Source organism: Pongo pygmaeus, chromosome 9, assembly GCF_028885625.2.
Source record: "Pongo pygmaeus isolate AG05252 chromosome 9, NHGRI_mPonPyg2-v2.0_pri, whole genome shotgun sequence".
NCBI classification, from domain to species: domain Eukaryota; kingdom Metazoa; phylum Chordata; class Mammalia; order Primates; family Hominidae; genus Pongo; species Pongo pygmaeus.
In genome coordinates this window covers 76,349,289-76,371,013 of record NC_072382.2, presented here as the reverse complement: position 1 = coordinate 76,371,013, position 21,725 = coordinate 76,349,289, and the positions used below count along the sequence as shown (strand labels likewise).

The following is a 21,725-nucleotide window of genomic DNA, read 5'->3' as shown; positions in this document are numbered from 1 at the left end:
GATTGCTTGAGCCCAGCAGGTCAAGGCTGCAGTGAGCTGTGATCACTCCAGCCTGGGTGACAAAGTGAGATCCTATCTCAAAAAATAAAAATAAAAAAGAATAGGAAACATTAAAATCTGCTCAGAGAACAGCAAATAAAGCAATATTTTAGCTGGTTGACTGGGCACCTGCAGATAGGTGGTGGCTCCACTGTCACCCTGAGCATGCGGAAGGCAGGTGGAGGGTATCCTTATGGCTGAGAGAATGCAGTGCCAATGAATCAGACCTAAGCTGTGGATGGTTCTATGGGAGAGGAGGGTGAAGGGAAGGCAGCCTGGGGAAAAGGGAGAGACCGATGGATGAGAGTCGGCGGGGGTGGTAGCAGAGCCACTGTCTTTCAGTATCTGGCTCCTGCTTTGAGGCCCCTGGACACACAGACTCTGCAGGCCTAGCACACACCCCCTCTGCCCTGAGCACCATACAGTCTCCTCCTACCCTGAGAGTGCACACATATGCACACACACACCCTGGCCCCCTGGCCCACAGTGCCCGGAGCCCACACCTGCAAAATGTCATCTTCAGCCCCCAGACCGTCTCAGGGTCCTCCCTTGCCCTTCCCCAGTGGCCACGTGGGGTCCTCTGGTCCACGGACCCTCAGTCTGGAGCCTCAGTCTGGACTGGCCATGACTGGAAGTTGGCCTCGGGCCGTCTGTCCACAGCCCCCGGACGAGTACTGTCTCATGTGGGTCACTGCCGACCTGGTCTCCTTCACCCTCATCGTGGGCATCTTCGTGCTCCAGAAGTGAGTAGGATCTGACCACCTCCATGGCTGTCCCTACCCTGCAGCAGGCCCAGCCCCCACCCCAGCCAGGTGAACCCGCTCCTGAGCCCTGGGCCCTCAGCCAGGAGCAGGCCTGACCAGGGAAGAAGGAAGGACTCCGGTGGCCCCATCCTCCCTCAGACAGAGGCTGGGTGGCTTCTGGAATGAACATGCAGCTGGGAGCCCAGAGCCAAGCTCTGCCTTGAGCGGCTGTGTGGGCTTAGGTGAATTTCAGCTCCTCTCTGGGCTGGCCTGCTCATCTGTTAGCCAGGGCATGGGTTCCCACCAGCCCTCAGCAAGATAGCTGGGGTGTGCTCGCAGTGGGGAGGTGTGGTTGTCCCAGGGAGGGTCTAGGGCCAGCCTGGGGCCCCCACCCAGCCAGGAACCAAGGGGCTGGGATTTTATTCTTGACTGACGTTCTCTCTCTGTCCCATCCTGCTCTGATCGGCGCATGTCCCTCCTCTCTCCCCCTCCCCCTCTCTCTGCTGCACTCTGGCATCTCACAGCTATCACTTGATCAGGTAATTCTGGTGTCGTCTTCCTCCTCCTTCTGTTCCTCTTTCTCCCTCTTGCCATCCCCTTCTCCAGTTCTGTCTAAAAATCCACCGTGCACCAAGCCCTGTGCCTGGGCCACCTCACAGACAGCGCCCTTGCCTGAAGCCTCCCTTACCCCTGCAATCCTCTTTTCTGCTCCTCCCGTCCCACTGCCGTGTGTGTCCCTCTGCTCCCTGTTCCCACGGCCGTTTCTGCAGGTGGGGACCAGTGTTTCCTTGACAGCTTCCTGACCTGGCCTCTCTCTGCACCAAAGTGTCTCCCTCGGGGAGGGGACCCTGCCTGGGCACCCCCATCCCCCTGCCTCTGGTACTCACAGGGGCCTTCACCACTTGCCCAGGGCAGACCCTACCAAGTTTCTGCCTCTCTCTTCCCATCGTCTCCCTCCCTGGCTCTGTCTCTCCCACTGTTCACTCTTCCTGTTTCCCTTTCTCTGCCTCTCTCATCTCTTTCTCTCTCTTCTTTACATTCTGTCTCCAACACCCATCCCTGCTTTGCTCCCCGCAACACACAGCCTTTTCCTCATTCCCCTCAGACGACCCCACAGTGGCTGAGCTTCCTGTTCTGGATGTGCCTGGCCAAGAGACCCTGGCCTGACACTGTCCTTCTGGGTTTCAACATGAATTTCCAGGATGGGACCTAGAGCTTAGGGACCCATGTCTCCCTCCGTTTTAGCCCCTCCTGGGTCAGGCAGCTTCACCAACCAGCTTCTAGGAGGAGATGCTGTCCCTGGCTATGGGACATTCCTTGAGTCATTCCTCTGTCCGCCCAGTTGTCCAGCATCCACATACGCTGGCTGCTGATGCTGTGTCTACAGCAGGAGTTGGGCCTTCTCACATGGAGCCCCAGTGTGCTGGGGAGGCCGCCCCATGGTGATTCAGTGGCTGGCACAGACATGCTGGGTCTGCTCAGACACAGCCAGGGCAGTGTCATTGTCTCCTGGGAATCAGGAGAGGCTTGATGGAGGAAGAGACCCTGGGGGACAAGGCCGGGGGAGGATACCATTTCCCTGTGGGCCTTATTCTTCCATTCATTCACTCAACAAGTACAGGTCAGGCTCCCGGGACACGGCAGGCACTGATGGTGCTGGGGCACAGCGATGAACAGAGAGAGATTTGCTCACTGCCCTCAACGATTCATAGGGCAGCCAGCCTCGCCAGGGTGTCCGTGCCATTCCCCGCCTCCTGCTTTCCCCTTGTCTGCCTGCTCTGTTCATCCATCCATCCGCCTGTCCATCTGTCTGTCCACTTCTGCTGCGCTGACCCCATCTAGTAACTCACAAATGGTTTCTTGTGTAGTCTTGGCTCTTTCCATCCCCCAAGCAGGGTTCAGTCCCTGAGGCAGTTGGGTTCTTTTTCCCAAGCTGATCACCCGCTCCTCTTGGTGAGGACAGGGGTGAGAGTCCAGTGATCCTTCTGCCTAGATCCCAGGAAAGGTCTAAGTTCAGAGGCCAGGGACTGGGGCTAGTTCAGAGGAATGACAATAGTGAAGACAGTGGCCTGGGCTGGGCACAGAAACCTGAGTCCTTTCCACTTAGTGCCTGGTCCCTGCATGCCCTGTGCATGCTCCACCTCCCAGCCCACTCTCGAGTAATTTTACCCCCACCTTGCACCTGTCTCAGCCATCAGAGGGATTCATCCTCTGACCTCCCTCCCCATTAGGACTGCCAGGACAGAGCGGCAGTTGGCCCCACTCCAAGTCACTCTAACCCCCTTGTCTTGGGAACCTGTGCAGACCAGCTCTGGGCAAAGCCCCCTACCACCTGGCCCCACCCCCCTGCTTTCCTTCCCTCCCTCTCAGGGGGTCTCCCCCATGGCTTCGCTTAGTCTGGTCGTGGTGGTGGAGCTGTAAGAAACATCAGCTGGGACTCCCTGAGATTGGTGTGTGCCCCAGCTTAGGTCAACAGACTCATGCCTACTAAGCTCCTCCTGCTCCCAAATCTGTCCCATTCAAAGAGAGCCAGATGCATTACTGGGGACACCTGAGACAGAACTAACCAACCCTAGTCCTGGGCCAGGGCTGCTGACTGATGGCTCTGGAGGTAAGAGGGAGGCCAGGGAGCCCTGGCCGAGAGTCAGCAGGCTCTGATTCAAGTCCCAACTCTGCCCTCTCTGGGCCTATTTCCCCATTGTACAGTGGGACAAAGAGTCCTGCTGGTCTCTCGGGCCACATCCAGAGAGGCTCTGGAAGTAGGCAGGGTCTCTGCTCCAAGGGAGGGGTGAGGAGGGACCTGATGCCCATGGGGCCGTCTCTGCAGGTGGCGCCTGGGTGGCATACGGAGCTACAACCCTGAGCAGATCATGCTGAGTGCTGCGGTGCGCCGGACCAGCCGGGACGTCAGCATCATGAAGGAGAAGCTCATTTTCTCAGGTACACAGCCCTGCAGACAGGTGGAGGCAGGCCCTGGGCTCAGCTTTCTGTACCCCCACATGCAAACAGATATGTATGCACACACATTCACATGCGGCACATACGGGTAGGGACAAGGGCACAGACGTACATAAACCCACCGGGATTATACCCACACACATACAAAGGCATAAGTACACGTGTGAAAACACACACGCCCACACACACAGTCATCCACCCTGTCATCCACCATGGCTTGGTGTCAGTGCCATGGTTGGTGGGCAGGGGTGGGGTAGGGAGAGGAGTCTGTTTTGAAGGCCCATCCCCCTTTGCCTGGTTCGTACTTGGATCCTACAATATTGGCCTCACCCTTGCTCTTTGCCAGTCCCTGTCAACATTCCCAGTCTGACGGAAGCAGCAGCTACTTATATAAACAGAGGCAGGGAAAGTTGAGTTCCTGCGACGGGAGTGCTGGCGGGGAGGGTGTGGTCAGAGCTGCCTGGGCAGTGAGGAAGGCTTTGGGCGCCTGATACACTGAGATGGGGAGGATGCAGAGGAGGCGCTTGGGTAATGGCTTCAAGATGAGGGCCGAGCGAGCTGAGGGAAGGAAGGGCATTCCAGGTGGGCATGGCACGTGCGCAGAGGTGGCAAAGCAGCACCGCTTGCCTGGGCACCCAGAATTAAGTGTCCCTCTATAGGGCTGAACTCCACTCAGCAGAGCTTTCTTGAGCCTCTGCTCTGTGCCCAGTACTCTACCAGGCCCTGGGGACATAGATGCCCAGAACCCACCCCGGTCCTTGAGGTATTTTGGGGGCCCAGGCAGCAACCATACAGAATGTGGCCAGGGCAGAAGGAGGCAGGGGCTGGAGTTGCCATGAGGAGGCCCCAACCCGGCCCAGGGCTCCAATGAGGCTCCCAGGAGGCTGAGTGACAGATGAGAAGACTTGAGCCAGACTGTAGGAAAAGGAGGTGTTGTTGGGGCAGTCACTCCTAAGAGAGGGGCCGACACATGCAAAGGCCCTGAGGAGATTGGACACATGGGTGCCAAGCTCAGGGGCACAGGTGGTTTTCTTGGAGTCCCAGGGGACAGCAGATGAAGGCGAAGCTAGAGTGCTCAGCAGACACCAAAGGGGCCTTGAGCGCCAGGCTCAGTGTCGACCTGAGCCCAGTGGTTTTATCAACCTCCAGGTGCCCCGCTGTGTGGTGCAGCCTTCCTGCCCCATCTGTCACCCATCCTCACGACTGCCTCCTCCCCGACTCACGTTCTGTCTCCCTCTGGCCCAGCAGAGATCAGCGATGGTGTAGAGGCCTCCGATGTGCTCTCCGTATGTTCAAACAACAGTTATGACACATATGCCAACAGCACCGCCACCCCTGTGTGCCCCCGAGGGGGTGGCAGCCGCGCCAAGACCCTCATAGAGCGGAGTGGGCGTTAGCTGAAGACATGTCTGTCCCACCTGTACCTGACACAGAAGCTGGGGAGCCTAGGAGAGCTGGTGGAAGTGTGTCTGAACTCGGAGTGCTCTGGGAGCGGGCTCCACAGCCTCCTTGTGGGCTCCAGCCCCTTGTCAGCCGCAGCCTCTCTTGAGGGGGACTCCCTGTCCCTTGAGGCCCAGCTGTGCCAGGACTCCATCCTTTCAGATGCCCCTGCAGGCCTGGGGCTCCTTCTGGGAAGTATGGGGCCTAGGACTTGGTCCCCCTCTTCTGAGGCCCTCTCCTGTATCCCGACCTGGAAGCTTTGATGGGTCATGGGCCATGCCATGCCCCCTGTGGCAATGGGGTGTGCGGATGCTCACCTGTGCCGTCTGTCCTCCTGTCTGTGCCACGAGGCACCTGAGTTCTCTGCTGTTATCCTGCCCCAAGGGCCTGGGCCAAGCCTCTACCTGAAGCAACTCTGCTCTTCCTGTCAGTCTCAAAGCACAAGGAGGTTCGGCCCAGGAGGAAGCCAGCTGCAATGTGGAGACACATCCTCCTCCCCAACCCACCTCATGCCACTGCCAACCCCCTGCCCCAGGAACGGGCCTGAGCCACATCCCCTAGGAGCAGCTGGAGATGGCCAGAAGAGTGAGCTCAGGACTACTGGATCCCATGCCCAGGTGTCCAGCAGACCTCAAGGCAGAAGGGTCACTTAACCCAGGAGTCCACAGACTGATGTGACCTCAGGTTTCCACATCAGTGGCCACAGGGCAGGGCCCACCTAGTAGAAGTGTTCTGGACATGGTCAGGGTGGGTGTGTGGCTAAGTAGGCCTGCACAGAGGGAACCCAAGGGCCTTGGCCAATGTGATTAAAGCTGCCATCTTGATATGTGTTGTCTCTGAATTGCCAGCAGGAGGGTGGGGACGAGTGCGCTGGGTCTAGGTTTCAGTTCTGACCCTATGATCTGAGGAGGAACCATTCTCAGGAATGAATGGGAAAGTGGCAGGATGGTGCCTCCCCTTTCCTGGGTCTGCCATGGTGCCAGTGGCTGGGAGCCGGTATCCTCATATGGTGGATGGGGAGACAGTCTTGGAGAGGTACAGTGACCTCCAAAAGCCACACAGCTTAGAACAGGCCAAGCCAGAATCCCATCCAGACTCTGGCCCCAGTGCATATGTGCGCCATGACCCCCATGGCACCCGCGTCATTCCATAAGCTAGGAATTACACGAAGAGGGGGAGGGCTCCTGGGTCCAATGTAGGGCTGGGAGTGGGATTGGCAGGTGCCCCCACAGCCACACGAAGGCATTCTGAGCCTCCCGGCTATGTTGGGACAAGCCCTCAGCACAGGGAGGCCTCTTCCCCATGCCAGGAGTTTGGCTTTGACTTCTCTGAGCTTTGGACCTGCCTGAGGAGGGCCCATGCCCATGCCCAGGACTGGGGGCACCTGGGCTGAAAGCCAAAGTACAGCCCTGGGACCACAGGTGTCCTTTCCTTCCAGTCCTTGGGACCTCTGCTGTCTGTGGGCAGGGGTCAGTGGTGGCGTCAGAGCAGGCCTGTAACTCCCCTCTTTGTCCTAAGAGTCTGCCTGGTCATGGGTATGACCTGAGGGAAAAGGGGGAAGCTGAGCCCCAGCTCCAGCCTGCATCAAATTAACTCCATGCTTCCTGGGAGCCAAGGGACGTGTCTCTTCCAAACAGGGATCTTCTGGATAGAATTCTTGGGGTCTAGGAGATTCTGGCACCTTATAGGTAAAAAAGAAAAGAGCCCCCTGCAAATGTTGGAAGCTCCACTGGGCCCCCACAGTAACCTCGAGGACTGGCCCTCCTGCCCCGCTACTGAATGTCTGGCAAGTGCTCCGCTTCCTGGGACAGAGGTCAGCTCCTGCCTCTCCCTGAGCTCGAGGGAGTAAGACTCAGAGCCACTGTGCCCCTGCCCCACATGCTTAGTCACATGGGCATCTACATGGTCACACAGCCACATGTCCACACGCAGCCCATGCTACAGTCACTTCACTCCATGTACCCCCACAATCACACACAGTCACCCTGGAACCTACATGCCCACAACTGCATGATGACACCCCTCTCACACCCCAACTCCAGCACCATACACCTTCAAACCCATCGTCATTCCGAGACAAGGCCAGCACCAGGTCACCCCCAAACCCAGGTACACCAAATCCTGGAGTTCCACACACAGTCAATCCCACTCTTATGCCCCGTCTTTCTTTCCCTCCCTGCGAGGGCTAGTCCAAGAGTGGAACAAAAGCCCAGCATCCCCCTCCCCACTCGCTTCTCCCTTCCCCTCCCTTCCCCTTCCTCCTGGCGTCCAGCCCCTTTGTCCTCCCGCAGCTGAGCCCCAGCGAACAGCAAACGGGAGTCTGGGCAGAGCAGCACGAACATTGGAGCTTGGGCTGCCAGGGGTGCGGGCGGCAGGCACAAACGGGAGTGATACCTGTGAGAGCAGCAGCTGCGGAGCACTTGGGAGAGGGCGTGGCCAGGTAAGCGCCAAGTGCATGGGGGAAGCCTTAGGCTGCAGGGCTGCCCGGGCTGCGTGGTGTCCGCAAGTCTGAGATGGGGAGGATGCGGAGGAGGTGCTTGGGTAATGGCTTCAAGTGGATGTGGGTGTGTAAAAGAGTGATGGTGGCATGTTCGAGTCAGCTTCTATAGGCTGGGCCCTTCAATCTGCATCATGACCCCTGGCTTGAAGTGCCTAGACTCAGCCAAGAAGGGAGGATACCCACTGAACCCTACCTGGGAATTTTTACCTTCTGTGTTCCAACTGGGTGTCGTTCGACCCCCCAGACTGGGGATCCCCAGAGTGAATGCTGGATCTGATGTCACTGTGTGTCCAGAGTGCCCAGCGCAGTAGATAGTAAAATGGAAAAGTACTGACACACTTTCTAGGAGGGGACTCTTTCTCCCCCAGGGAGCTGCTTGTGCTGTGGGGCACCTTTGCAAGAAGTCCATCCTTATGCTGATGAGACCTGCCCTCTTGGGTCTTAACTCAGAGCGTGGTTGCTTTCTGGGCCAGTGGAGGACAGACTGGTTGCAGCGTGCTGTGATGACCGGTCTCACTTCCTTCCACCGGTCCTGGCTGCTCCTTGGGGCACACCCCCCACCCTGGCAAGTGTGGCATGCAAACCCTGGAGCCAGGTGGATTCAGGATCCAGTCGCTCCACTTGGGCAAAAGTAGTTAACTTTCTTGCCCACCAGGGAGCTCATCTCTCATGATGCTGACCAAGGGATCCGCTGCCCTGGGTGACCAGGGCATGAAAGCCAGGCTGACACTAGGCAGGATCTGACCTCCAGAGGCAGCAGAGCAGCTGGGAGCAGGAGGATGGAAGGAGAGGCAGGGCGCAGAGGGTGGACCTGAGCCCCCTAGAGTAAGCTGATGAAAAGGAGGGAGCTCCCTGTCCCTGGAGGTGTGCAAGCAGAGGCTTTGTGTTCATAATGGCCAAATCATAACCAGCATGGCCCAACCCCTCAGTCTGCAGAGCGCCTTCACAAACACCCCTCTGCTGAGCCTCGCCGCAAACCTCTGAAGGGCAGGTGTCCTGTGTGTGCTTGTTTCCCTTATGACAAACTAAAGGGGAAGGGGTGGGCTAAAGAAACTTCTCAGGTTGTGAGGATGAAATTAAATTATGTCTATAAAAGCAACTGGCACACACAGTGTCCTCCCTTCCTCTTGACTAAAAGCAATATAGGGAAACACCCATGTAGCTCGTACTGTGTACTAGCACTTTTCATACAGCCCATGTAATAGTCATGAAACCACAGCCCTGTGAGGTAGGGATTATGATCCCATTTCAGATGAGATAACTAAGGCCAGGGCGGGCAGGTGAGAGGAGTGACTTGCCCCGGCCACACCGTAAGCCAGTGGCAGGGACTGGGTTAGAATCCCCATTTGTCCCTAGAGTTCTTTCCACTTCCTGACGGTGCTACCTGGAGAACACCAGGAGAACTCACTAGAGAGAGGGCCAGCTTCCCTCAGTCTGGGCTCTAACCTTTCATCCTCTCAGAATTCGCCCATCCTTCTCAGCTGGAAGGTTCCCCTCAGGGACGCCCTCCCTGACTCCCCTCCACCTGGGTCCAGCGCCCCTTCTATGAACTCCCCTAACACCCGGTGCCTTCCCATGGCACCCCCGCCAGGCTGGGCGCTCCGGGCACACCGAAACTATGGTTGCCTTGCTCACTGCCTGGCACGTAAAGGGCTCCCAATAAATACTTGTCGAATTCGTTTGCGCGAATGCTGTGTGTATGATGCTGTCTTATCAGGGGAGTGCTCAGAGTGTGGTCAGTGTCCAGCACCTACCGGAGATCGGCAGGAGACAGGCTGGATTGAGCAGAGCGCGGTCGAGTTATTGTACCCTCTCTTCTCTGCACATGCACACACTGGGTCTCTGTGGGGCAGCCTGAGTCCCTTGACCCAGGGCTTCAGCTCCTGTCATGGGACCCTCCTTACACAGATATATTTCCAGGTTTCAGTAACTTCCCTGCTCTCCCGCTACAGACCCCGGGGCGGTCAAGGTGCCCTGCTGTTAGTATCCTGGGGCACAGCCTACGCCTACTGGAGTCCCTAACGCCTACTCCGCTGTTGAAAATAGTTCCTTTATTAGATCCTCCTCCGATTACCCTATTTGAGAGCGTGCCATCTGTCACCTGCAGATATCGATAGGAAAACGCTTAGCGAGTTTGAAGAACTGAAAAGGGCACTGTGTCTGAGTGGGTAGGCAGGGCAGAATGTCGCGCTGGTGAGGAGGGGCTGCGGCACTGTAGCCACAAGGAACCTGGATGATGAACGGAGGGGAGAGTCGCTGAACAAATGGTCAAGGAAGGAAATAAACGGATGAGGGCTGTCGCCTCTCCCGGGCGTAGCCAGGTGGCTTCCCCGACGCTGTTTGTGTTCTCTCCCCGGCAGGATGCGGCAAGGCCATCGGCCGGAGGAGTCGGAGCCGGGCTGCGAGGCGCCGTGCGCGGGTCCGTGCCACGCGCAGCGCGTGCTGCAGACCCTGAACGCCTACCGGCGGAGCGGCACCCTCACCGACGTGGTGCTGCGCGCCGGAGGCCGCGACTTTCCGTGCCACCGCGCGGCGCTCAGCGCGGGCAGCGCCTACTTCCGCAGCTTGTTCGCGGCCGGGCGGCCCGAGCGCCGCCCGGCCGTGGTGCCAGTGGTGCCGGTGGCTCCCGAGGCGCCAGGCACGAGCCCGGCCGGGGCGGCGGCGGCGCTGGCCGTGGTGCTCGACTACGTGTACGGAGCGGGCGTGCGGCTGCGCGCGGAGGACGAGGCGGCGGCCGTGCTGGCGCTGGCGGAGCGGCTGGGCGTGGCGGGCCTGCGCGAGGTCTGTGTGCGCTTCCTCGAGGGCCGCTTGCGCGCCGCCAACAGCCTAGCGCTGCGCCGCGTGGCCGCCGCCTTCTCGCTGGGCCCGCTGGCCGAGCGCTGCGGCCGCGTCCTGCGCCAGGCCTTCGCCGAGGTGGCGCGCCACGCCGACTTCCTGGAGCTGGCGCCTGACGAGGTGGCGGCGCTGCTGGCGGACCCCGCGCTGGGCGTGACGCGGGAGGAGGCCGTGTTTGAAGCGGCCATGCGCTGGGTGCGCCACGACGTGCCGGCCCGCCGCGGGCAGCTACGACGCCTGCTGGAGCACGTGCGCCTGCCGCTACTGGCGCCCGCCTACTTCCTGGAGAAGGTGGAGGCAGACGAGCTGCTGCAGGCCTGCGGCGAGTGCCGCCCGCTGCTGCTCGAGGCTCGCGCCTGCTTCATCCTGGGCCGCGAGGCCGGTGCGCTGCGGACCCGGCCGCGGAGGTATGGCCGCCATCCCCTAGCCTCCCGCCCTCCGTTCTTCCCGCCTGCTTCCACCGCTAATTCATTCTTTCATCATCCTTTAGTACTGCCTCTTGATGATATTCAGTCATTCGTTCAACATTTTAGAGGCTCGGTGCCCATAATTCTGTCCTTGAAGAGTTAACAAGCCAGTGAGGGAGATGCAGAGACCCCACACCTGCGCACACTCTCTTTGGCCCATGCAACTGTAATTCCGAGTACTTACTACTATACTCAAGTTCTGTGCAGGGTTCCGGGATGCGGAAGTGATTTGAAAACACTCTTTGCCCTCTGGGAGCTCGCAGTCTAATGAGGGATAGAAATAGGCAGGGGCATGGGAAAGGAGTGAAAGCAGCCTGCTCCACCTTTGGAAAGCCAGACTGGGAGGCTCTGGGCAGAGTAGCCCTTAATCATGCCCCCAGAGACGACACTGTCTCTAACACTAAGCACAGGGCCTGGGACAGAGATCCTCAAATATGTGCCAAAGGAATTAGAAAACCAGTGGCTAAAGGATATGGAAATTCTGGTGGGGTCAGATGCCTGAGGGGTCAATGAGAGGGAAGAATGATTTGCTGAAAGGGTGAGTTATCCGGCTTAATGGAATTAGGGATGAGGGGATGTCATACGAGGAGGGAGGCAGCAGAATCAGCGGTTGGAGGCGAGAAAAGGGTGTTGAAGATGAGTTAGCGACAGACAAACCTGGGCTTGAATTCCAGCTCTGACGCTTAATGGCTGCATGACTTTGGGCACGCCATAGTATGTGAGCCTCAGTTTCCTCCCCTGAGAAAAGGGTAATAATTCCTACTAATAGAACTGCCATACGGATTAAACGAGGTGATTTTTCTAGGTGAGGGCAAGGGCTCTGTAAAGATTGTTTTTTTCTGTAGTTTAGAGGTCAGCAGAATGCGTTAAGAATTAGCGATTCTCTTCCCAGTACCCACAGGGAAAGTTGGAAGTGGCAGAGTCTAGCGGGATTGGGGCCGGGGAATCGGGTGGGCGGGGGTGATGGCAGAAGCGCATTGAAAGGGCAGCGGGACCGTGCAGTGTGGTCGAGAGGGTAAGAGAGGGCCGAACTTGGGTGTGGCCCAACAGGCACTGGGCTTATCCGCACGCCAGATTCATGGACCTAGCTGAAGTGATCGTGGTCATCGGCGGTTGCGACCGCAAAGGTCTCCTGAAGCTGCCCTTCGCCGATGCCTACCACCCAGAGAGCCAGCGGTGGACCCCACTGCCCAGCCTGCCCGGCTACACTCGCTCGGAATTCGCCGCCTGTGCTCTCCGCAATGACGTCTACGTCTCCGGTGAGGGCGGAGCCGCAACGGGAGCTCACACGGGATTCACTTGTGGCTTCCGCATTCCACCCCCTTTGCTTTTGCCTCCAATCGGGAGAGAGGGGCGGGATGTTTTCTGATAACCTACAGTTATTGGCTGAAGTGAGCAGAGCTAACTACGGGTGTGACCCGCCCTTTATTCAGCAATGTCAACTTCAATTCGTATGATTACTTTTTGTTCTGAGCCGGCTTCCTAGGAAATTCAATTCGTATTAGTATTAATAATCACTTCAACTAGCCTACTATGTGCCGAACATTATGCTAAGAAGCTTACATTCCTTATCATTAAATCCCCCTACAATGCTGTTTTACAGATAAGAAAGGCTTGGAGAGGCTCAGAATTTCCCCCATTGTCTCAAAAATGGCAAAGCTAGGAGGAACACACATCTGTTTGATACCAACAAACTGTGTCCTTCCTGAGGCTCAGGCCTTAAAGACTCAGAGAAGCATAAAACACAGTCCTTGCTCCCCTGGAGTGTTCTGGAGAGGAGAGAGACTTCACTTTTACTGCCAGGCAGAATGTGATCAGAATTCTCAGAGTCCCCAGATGATCTGGAATGCCACTCAGAGAATCTAGCCAGGGTTCATAGAAGAGACTTTTCAGCTGGACCTTGAAAGTTGGAGGGAACAGTATGGGCAAAGGCACAAGGGCAGGGACATGCAGAAAGGAACCCTGGGGACTCAGGGCTCTGAAGTGCAGGTTGAGTATCACAGGTGAGTCAGGAGTCAGATCAGGGAGGCATTGAGCCTGGGGCTAGGTGGATTGACCTTAATGTTTTAAGGAACCATATATGGGTGCCTGCAAAGGGTAAGGAGCAGGAGAATAAGCCAGGGAGGCCTCACAGACCATCCAGGCCACAGATTACCACTGGACAATTTATCCGAGGCCATTGATGGCTCTGAGCAACATGTGGGGCCTCTGTTGGGTGCCACTAGGAATAAACAAAGATGGGGGCTACCAAACAGATGTGGCTCTGGTCACAGGCTCAGGCTGAAGGGTGCAGTTAGGGTTGTCCCCAGGGAGGCTCCCATTGAGAGGTTGATCCTCGGCGAAGATCCCCAGGGTGGCCAGACATGGGAAGGGAGAGTCCACATCCTGCATCCCCAGTGCCTGGCCCCATAGGGCATGCCATGTCCTCCAGCAGCACCAATGCTGAGCCTGGAGCCAGAAGCTCTGGTTCTGGCTCTGACAAAAAGCCATGTAGTCTTCAGCAGGTCATTGTTGGTCTCTAAGTCTCATCTGAGTTTCTTATATGTAAACTGGGTGTAATATTCCCAACACCTCATGGAGGGATGAGATCAGAAATGAAATTGTGCAGGTGAAGGCAGAAGGGAGGGAGGGTTGTTGGGTCACCCTCTACCTCTCCTGGCTCCCAGTGCAGCTGGCTCTGCTTTTCCTGGATCCCCAGTACATTCCAGATGCTTGCCTTAGGTACCCTTTGTACTCTTACCTTTAGTACAGCGGCCCCCTCTTTGCTTTCCTGAGCACAGAGCCTGGCACACCACCACCACCACCACAAGGTGCCCGGTGAAAACCAGCCCTTTCTTCCTGAATCTGTCAGGCTTCTCCCCTCGAGAGTCGTAAATCAGACATTCCCACTACTTATTCAAAGCACACTGGGTCACAGGTCCAGAGTCTCACACCAGCTCAAGAAGTCCTCCTACTGCCTTCCCTTAACCCTTCCTTTGGATCTGGGTGCCCTAGTTTCTAGCTCTTTGGGGATGCTTGGGATAGCAAGAGAGCCTGTGGGCAACAGCTGCTTCTCTCTCCCTAGGCGGCCACATCAACAGTCACGATGTGTGGATGTTTAGCTCCCATCTGCACACCTGGATCAAGGTAGCCTCTCTGCACAAGGGCAGGTGGAGGCACAAGATGGCAGTTGTGCAGGGGCAGGTAGGCACGAGCTGCAGCGGCTGCCCTGGGACCCAAGGTACAGATCTGTGGATGTGCTGGAAGGAGGTTCTCTAAAACCCTCTCTTTGTAAGAAGGGGTCTGAAGTCCCCCCAAAAAAGAAGGAGACTTGTCCAAGGTCACATAATAATGGCTGATGCTAATAATAATAGCAATTACTGTAATAGTAACAGCCTGATGGTCAAGGATGTGGGCTCTGGGGCCATACAGTCTAGGTTTGAATCTTGACTGTGCCACTCAAGAATAAAAGAATCTGTCGGCCAGGCGCAGTGGCTGTAATCCCAGCACTTTGGGAGGCCAAGGCGGGCGGATCACGAAGTCAGGAGATCGAGACCATCCTGGCTAACACGGTGAAACCCCATCTCTACTAAAAATACAAAAAATTAGCTAGGCGTGGTGGCGGGTGCCTGTAGTCCCAGCTACTCAGGAGGCTGAGGCAGGAGAATGGCATGAACCCGGGAGACGGAGCTTGCAGTGAGCCGAGATTGCACCAATACACTCCAGCCTGGGCGACAGAGCGAGACTTTGTCTCAAAAAAAAAAAAAAAAAAAAAAAAAAAAAAAAAAAAAAAAAAATCTGTCAATTATCTTTGTAAGCCACATTCCGAATTCAGAAACAAAGATGCTTCTTAGAATCAATTAAGTGGGGTGGTAAAGTCTCAATACTAGTTATTATTATTAAGCATCAGCTTGGTGCCAGGTATTTTACAGCTGTAACCCGCATTCAGTACCCATCCTAAAGACAGGTCTCATCCCCGCTAAATGAGAGGAAACCGGCTCAGGGAGGTACAGCAACTGGGTGGAGGCCACCCAGGTGGTGGCAGCACTGGGCTCCGGGGTCAGTTTGGTCCTGAAGCTGGGTTGGGGACAGGGATAGTTTCCAGCTCAAAGACTGTAAGACTGAAGCGATGAGGCCGAGGGGCCTAAGGCCCTGGCACCCGGCTCCCCGGCCCATGTCCTCACTTGCAGCTGTTCGCGGTGGGTGGCTTCGACGGCCTGAGGCGCCTGCACAGCGTGGAGCGCTACGACCCCTTCTCCAACACCTGGGCGGCCGCCGCGCCCCTCCCTGAGGCCGTGAGCTCTGCGGCGGTGGCGTCCTGCGCGGGCCAGCTCTTCGTGATCGGGGGCGCCAGGCAGGGCGGCATCAACACAGACAAGGTGGGCGCGGGCCTCGGGCGCGAGAGGGCGTTGAAGGCTGGGGTGCCCAATGTGTGCCAGGCGCAGAATTGGGCGTTTTCATGCCCTTGTCCATTTATTCACTTAATCCCATCAACAGCCCAGACCAGTCACCTCCATGTTTCAGGGAAGGAAATGAGCAGAAAAATGACCCCAAGATCACACAGTGGGTCAGCAGCACACTGGGACTCAAATGTTTGGGCTGGTGCCATATAAGTTTCATACGTTTTAAAAATTGAGGGCAAGATAGTTAAAATGCTTTTGTTCCATTCCAAAAACAATACACTTATTACTGAAAATTTAGAAAACACAGAAAAATAGAAAAAAATAACCCATAATCCCACCATCTAGGCAGAGCTGCTATTCATATTTTGGTGCATTGCCTTACAGGCTTCCACTGAATTGATTTTTGTCTTTCTTACAGTTTTGTTTTCTGTCAGAATTTTGCATTCTGCATTTTATTCTAATTTAGGTATGAGCACTTTCCACGTGATTAGCAACTTTACAGCCATCATTTCAATGTCTGTACTATTCCACATGGTGAATGAACTAGAGTCTACTCATCTTTTATTGTTGGACATTTAGGCTTTTTGCAAATAAAAATATTTATCATAGCAGTTCCTTCCCTCCCCTGATGGCCTCATAAGCCTGTGGTCCTAGGACTTGACTCTTTCCCAAATTAGGGTGCCCACCCTTCCTTATTCCCTGACCACATTCTTCCAGCAAACCCTCCTGGAGCTGAGTGATGGACACTCATGGTGGGAGGCCCCATTTAACACCATCCATGCAGCACCGATTTGTTATAGGCTGCTGTGGGGGGAGGGGGGTCTCCAAGGAAACAGTTGAGGAAACAGAGAGTGAGGTGAGCAGGCAGCTAAATACAGAAACTGTTAAGGGCATCAGAAACACCCATGGGCATGTGGACAGCTATAGAAATAGGGCAGCAAGACACCTCAGCTGGAATCTTATGACCTGAGAGCACCAGGAAAAGAGAAGGGAGTTGACAGTGTATGCAGCTAGGAACACATCCCCGTCGGGGGTCTGCTCTGAGGACTCTATAACCCTAAAGCAGACAGTACCTCTCCCAGCTCAGTATGATGTGCTCTATGATTAATCTTACATGAGGCGACTGTGTTCTCCATCAAAGAAGAGACTGTTCCTGTGTGTGTTTTGGGGGGTGGGGGGAACACCAGGGAGACCTTTAAGGATGGGATGGCATTTGAGCAGGACCTTGAAAGATGAGGAGGCTTTTGACAAAGGGAGTCCAGAGGCAGAGGACAGAACATAGGACCAGATGAAGGGCCCTTGAGGGCAGGGATGGTGTTATCTCCCCCTCCCTCCCAGATGCTGGCTCGGGCCTGGTGGACACTGGCAAATGTCGTTTTGAATGAGTGCCCCCAGGGAGAGAGGTGGCAGCATGGGGGCAGTGGGGCATTTGTGGGGGGGTGGTAAGTCTTCATCACCGCTGCTCCTCTTGCCCCTCAGGTGCAGTGCTTTGACCCCAAGGAGGACCGGTGGAGCCTGCGGTCACCAGCACCCTTCTCACAGCGGTGTCTTGAGGCCATCTCCCTTGAGGACACCATCTATGTCATGGGGGGTCTCATGAGCAAAATCTTCACCTATGATCCAGGCACAGATGTGTGGGGGGAGGCAGCTATCCTCCCCAGCCCTGTGGTAAGTGGAGGCTTCAAGGCAGGAAAGCGGAACCCACTTCTACGGCTCTGGATCTTGGAGTTTGTGAATCTTGTGTGACTCCATCCTAGGTGGTTTTATTATACATCACTCTCTAGCTCCTCCTCACAGTGGTGGTGAACCATGCATTTCACAGATGAGGGGACTGGCCCTAGAGAGGTTCAGCACCTGGCCCAGGCCAACAACTAGGCCCTGTTAATTAAGGCAGAGCCTAGAACCCTGCAGTCCCAAGTGCTATAGCTTTGAGTGGGGATTTGGTCCAAATGACCCTGTGGTCTCTCCTGCCCCAAAGGCCACTGCTAGTAACCAATCATGAGGTAAGATGTGGGGAAGGGAGTTGCTAAGTTCTGCTCTAGTGATATCAGAGCGGGGAGGCCCAAGTCCTGGAAGCTCTGGCCCCTGCAGTTCCCTGCCTCCCCTACCTTCTCCATCCCCTGAAACTCCAGAGACTACACAGGTATGGTTGGACTGGTGGTCTCTGCCAGTTCTGACCTTTGGTGAGATTTCTGGCTTGAGTCTGAGATTCTAAGATGGCAGCAGTCGAGATTATTGTTATTGGTGTGCTTACCACATTCCAGGCTCTATGTAAAATGCTTTACATGCTTAACTTCCATTAACTGTTAAGGGAACCCTGTGAAGAAGGCACTTTAGTTCTTCTCCCTTTGCAGATGAGGAAACTGAGGTCCAGAGAGGTTAAGTGACTTGCCTAAGGCCATTCACTGAGTAAGGGTCAAGCTAGAGCTGGAACTCAGGTCCATCCAGTTTCCTGCCTCTCTACAGTCCAGATTGCCTGTTCACAGTCTGTGGGTCAAGGTTCTATTATCTGGCCTGGCCAGGCAGGGACAGAGGAAGCCCCAGGCTGGACCTGATAGTTGTCTTTCTGTTTGTCCACGCAGGAAAGCTGTGGAGTCACTGTGTGTGATGGGAAGGTCCACATACTTGGCGGGCGGGATGATCGCGGAGAAAGCACCGATAAGGTCTTCACCTTTGACCCCAGCAGTGGGCAGGTGGAGGCCCAGCCATCCCTGCAGCGCTGCACCAGCTCCCACGGCTGTGTCACCATCATCCAGAGCTTGGGCAGGTGACTCAGATTTGGACAGCCTGAGCCAGGAGGCGGAGAGGCATGCGGAGCTCAGGTGCACACTCTGCTCCCTCATGGCACCTCCAAGCAAAGAGCCCTTAACTTAATGGTCCCTTTTCTTGTATAAATAAAACCTTGTTGGGTCTGTGTTCTAGCTGCAGTCTGCCCTGCCTGAAGATGGAATGTCTAATATTTGCTCCCTGTGTTTACTCTTGATGAAGCACTTTTATACCATTGCAGTCTGTCTGGGCTACTATCACAAAACATCTTAGACTGGGTGATTTATAGACAACAGAAATTTATTTCTCACAGTTCTCAAGCTGGAAAGTGCAAGATCAGGTGGCCAGCAGATCTGGTGTTTGGTGAGGGCTCTCTGCTTCCTAAATAATGTTCTCTTGCTGAGTCTTCACATGAGAGAGGGAGGCCGGGAAACTCCCTTCAACCTCTCCTATAAGGCTCTAATCCCATTCATGAGGGTTCCACCCTCATTCCCTAAGCAATTTAATGCCTTCCCAAAGGCCCCATCTCTTACTACGATCGCTTTGGGTATTGGGTTCTGACACATACATTACCTCATTTACTTTCAAAATAGTAGTGTGGGCATTTTAAAAAACTATAAAATATTTCATGCATAAAAAACACACACTATATATATAAACAGTTAAAGAATAAAATGTCTGTTTCCCACCACTTAGAAAGAGATGGTTACAAACACCTCTGTAGGCCCGCGTCTGTTCCCAAACACATCCTTTCCCACGCTCATCCCAGACGAAGTTACCGTCCTTAAATTTGAGATTATCAGGACTCACTGCTAGGAGCTGGAGACAAGCAGGGGGCTCCCCCACTCATGGAAGAGGCTGAAACAAAACAAAAATAGTTATGGATCCCTGAACAACTACGGAGTGGAGGATCACAGCAAACCGCAGGCCCAGGGTGGGGGCACTGTAGCCATGGGCCTCTGAGAAGCCAGTCACCCTGGCTCTGCACCTGAACCTGTCAGGTGTCCAACGTCAATGGGGGCAAAAGCCCCTGATGTCATTATAAGCCTGGGGCTCTAGGGGCAGCAACAAACTGCTGGGTAGGGAGGGGTGAGCTCAGAGAGGGAGAGAAAGGGAACAAAAGACACCATAGTCAGATTCCGAGAGGCTCTGTGCATATCGCTGTGAGGCCTGGAGGAGCTGGCCAGGCCCCAGCTGCAGGCTCCCCCTCATTTGTACTCAGATTGCCTTTGGAAGAAGAGCGATCATCTGCTCCTTGCATCTCCCTTCAGCACAGAGCCAGCCCCACATCCCACCCCATCTTCCAAAGCCCCAGGGCCCTGTCTACAGGGTCTCTCCAGCTGGGGCTGGCCCATCACGGCAGGCATAAAGGCCCGGGGCCCAGCTGAGCTCCGACCTGCCGATTATCCCAGATTAGGGAGCCTGTGACCATCTGGACACAGCTGATAATGGCAGTGGAGGAGGGGAGTGGGGACACTTAGCCTGCCTGTGCCCACCCTATGGGGAACGCTCAGGACAAAGCAAAGAAGGCACCGTATCACTGGCCTACCCAGGGAAAAGGCAGGGGCAGATCCAGGGCACGCTCCTCCCAAACACGTGGGCATCTTAGCTGGCTGGACCCTTCCCGCATGCCAGGCAGGGCGCCCCATTTCCCCCGTGCTGACTGTTCGTGCCTCTAGTGTGCTTTTGTGCACGTGCCCTCTCCTGCTTTGTCTGCCCAGGCCCACCTTATAACCAACCCGAGTTGCCTCTTCTCCTTGTGCCCCTTCCTTATCTGCTGCCCTCCTCTATCACCGGGCACATGGCCAGGTCTCTTTTATGTGCCCTCTCTAGTCTCCCCTGACACACCCATAGGATGCCCCTTAAGGCAAGAAAGGTGTCAGTTTCACCTGTGTCCTCCAGTGCCTGGAACAAAGCTTCCCACTGACTGCACTAAATCTTGTAATAGTGTAAGGCAGGCACTATTGACGCCCACCTGCCCCCTCACAAATGAGGAAACAGACTCAGCCTTGTGAGGTGAAGTGACTAAAGTCACTGGGCTGCGGAGTGGCAGCAGAGCCAGGATTCAGACCTGGGCCCGGCTATCTCCGAAGCCAGCTCTCTCCACACTGCCTCCCCCAGGCTCTGCTAACCTGACAAATGGCTTGAGTGCAGCACAGATGTGTGGAAGGAAGAGAGACCATCATTTGCACCATGGGGAATCCCTGTCTGATGGGATACTGTCCCCATCCTAGAGGCCTGCAGCTAGATGGAGACATGGTTCTTGTCCCTGATGAGAGAGGTTCACAAACACAAGCAAAAAGTGACACCCCAGGTGTGCCAAGCTCCTAGGACTATTGGTTAAACCAAAAGACCAAAAATGGAGGATCTCCCTGGCTCCCAATCCACTGCACTTTGGACACTCAGTCCAAATGAAAGAGAGGGACCTGCTACCACTTAGCAGGAAGCCAGGCCATGAGTCCTGAGAGCACGGAGCCCTCAGGTGTGCAGGTTTGCCGTTCACGCCCTTGTTGAGAACATAGAGACTTCACTTGTGGTATACCCTCAGAAGCCACTGAACCCAAATTTAGTTTTTGAGTTTCTTTTTTGAGCAGTTCTATTTGTAAGGATTGATATTTTATGACTATTCTTAATGGTCTTCCAAAGAACAAGATTTATTTTTTTAAAAAAATGACTGCAAACCCAGCACTTAGGGAGGCTGAGGTGGGTGGATCACCTGAGATTAGGAGTTCAAGACCAGCCTGGCTAACAAGGCAAAACCTCATCTCTACTAAAAATACAGAAATTAGCCGGGCATGGTGGCGTATGCCTGTAGTCCCAGCTACTGGGGAGGCTGAGGCAGGAGAAATGCTTGAACCTGGGAGGTGGAGGTTGCAGTGAGCCTAGGTTGTGTCACTATACTCCAACCTGGGCTAGAGAGGGAGACTCCATCTCAAAAATAAAAAATAAAAATAAAAACAAAATAAAAGGAAACATTCATTACCGTATGGATATAATAGATTTTCTTTCTTTTTTTTTTTTTGAGAAGGAGTTTCACTCTGTTGCCCAGGCTGGAGTGCAGTGGTGCAATTTCAGCTCACCGCAACCTCCGCCTCCTGGGTTCAAGAGATTCTTCTGCCTCGGCCTCCCTAGTAGCTGGGATTACAGGTGCGTGCCACCATGCCCAGCTAATTTTTGTATTTTTAGTAGAGACGGGGTTTCACCATGTTGGTCAGGCTAGTCTCAAACTGCTGACCTCAGGTGATCCACCCACCTCAGCCTCCCAAAGTGCTGGGATTACAGGCATGAGCCACCATGCCCAGCCACAGTAACATATTTCTAAAGACAAAAAACAAACATGGTTATTTTCATCCAGTTAAATTATTCTACAAGAAGGATTTCATCACACAATACTGTGTGATAAAAACCTGGACCAAACAGTGAATCAGGATGACTATTTTTCCTGGTATGCTGAGGGTAAACCAGTGAGCAAAAGATCCACCTCCTTTGGCACCCACCCCCTCTGGCAGGAAAGTGGCTCTAAGCTATGCTATGCTTCCCCGGAAGCTCACTCTAAAAAGCCAAAAAGTCCTTAATTAAAGGCCAGCTCTACCCT

At 55.0% G+C, this 21,725-nt stretch overlaps 2 protein-coding genes across 7 annotated transcripts in view; both read left to right on the top strand.

Moving 5' to 3' along the window:
- GDPD5 (glycerophosphodiester phosphodiesterase domain containing 5) overlaps positions 1-6,004 on the top strand; it is a 92,148-nt gene extending 86,144 nt beyond the window's left edge. For 2 of the 6 annotated variants that reach the window (XM_054440223.2, XM_054440224.2), the window contains 3 exons: positions 700-782; positions 3,610-3,722; positions 4,989-6,004. In XM_054440223.2, the coding sequence (XP_054296198.2) occupies positions 700-782; positions 3,610-3,722; positions 4,989-5,137 (345 nt within the window). In that variant the 3' untranslated portion in view covers positions 5,138-6,004. Of the gene's footprint in view, positions 1-699; positions 783-1,306; positions 1,322-3,609; positions 3,723-4,985 lie in introns of all 6 variants that reach the window. The other 4 variants (XM_063671222.1, XM_054440222.2, XM_063671223.1 and 1 more) reach the window with 4 other exon arrangements.
- Positions 6,005-7,459: 1,455 nt separating this feature from the next.
- On the top strand, positions 7,460-18,285 carry KLHL35 (kelch like family member 35). The gene is made up of 7 exons (XM_054438166.2): positions 7,460-7,620; positions 10,041-10,922; positions 12,057-12,241; positions 14,047-14,165; positions 15,152-15,340; positions 16,844-17,032; positions 17,947-18,285. The coding sequence occupies exons 2-7, from the start codon at positions 10,042-10,044 to the stop codon at positions 18,133-18,135; spliced, it is 1,752 nt and encodes a 583-aa protein (XP_054294141.2). The 5' UTR covers positions 7,460-7,620; position 10,041; the 3' UTR covers positions 18,136-18,285.
- The last annotated feature ends 3,440 nt before the right edge of the window (positions 18,286-21,725 follow it).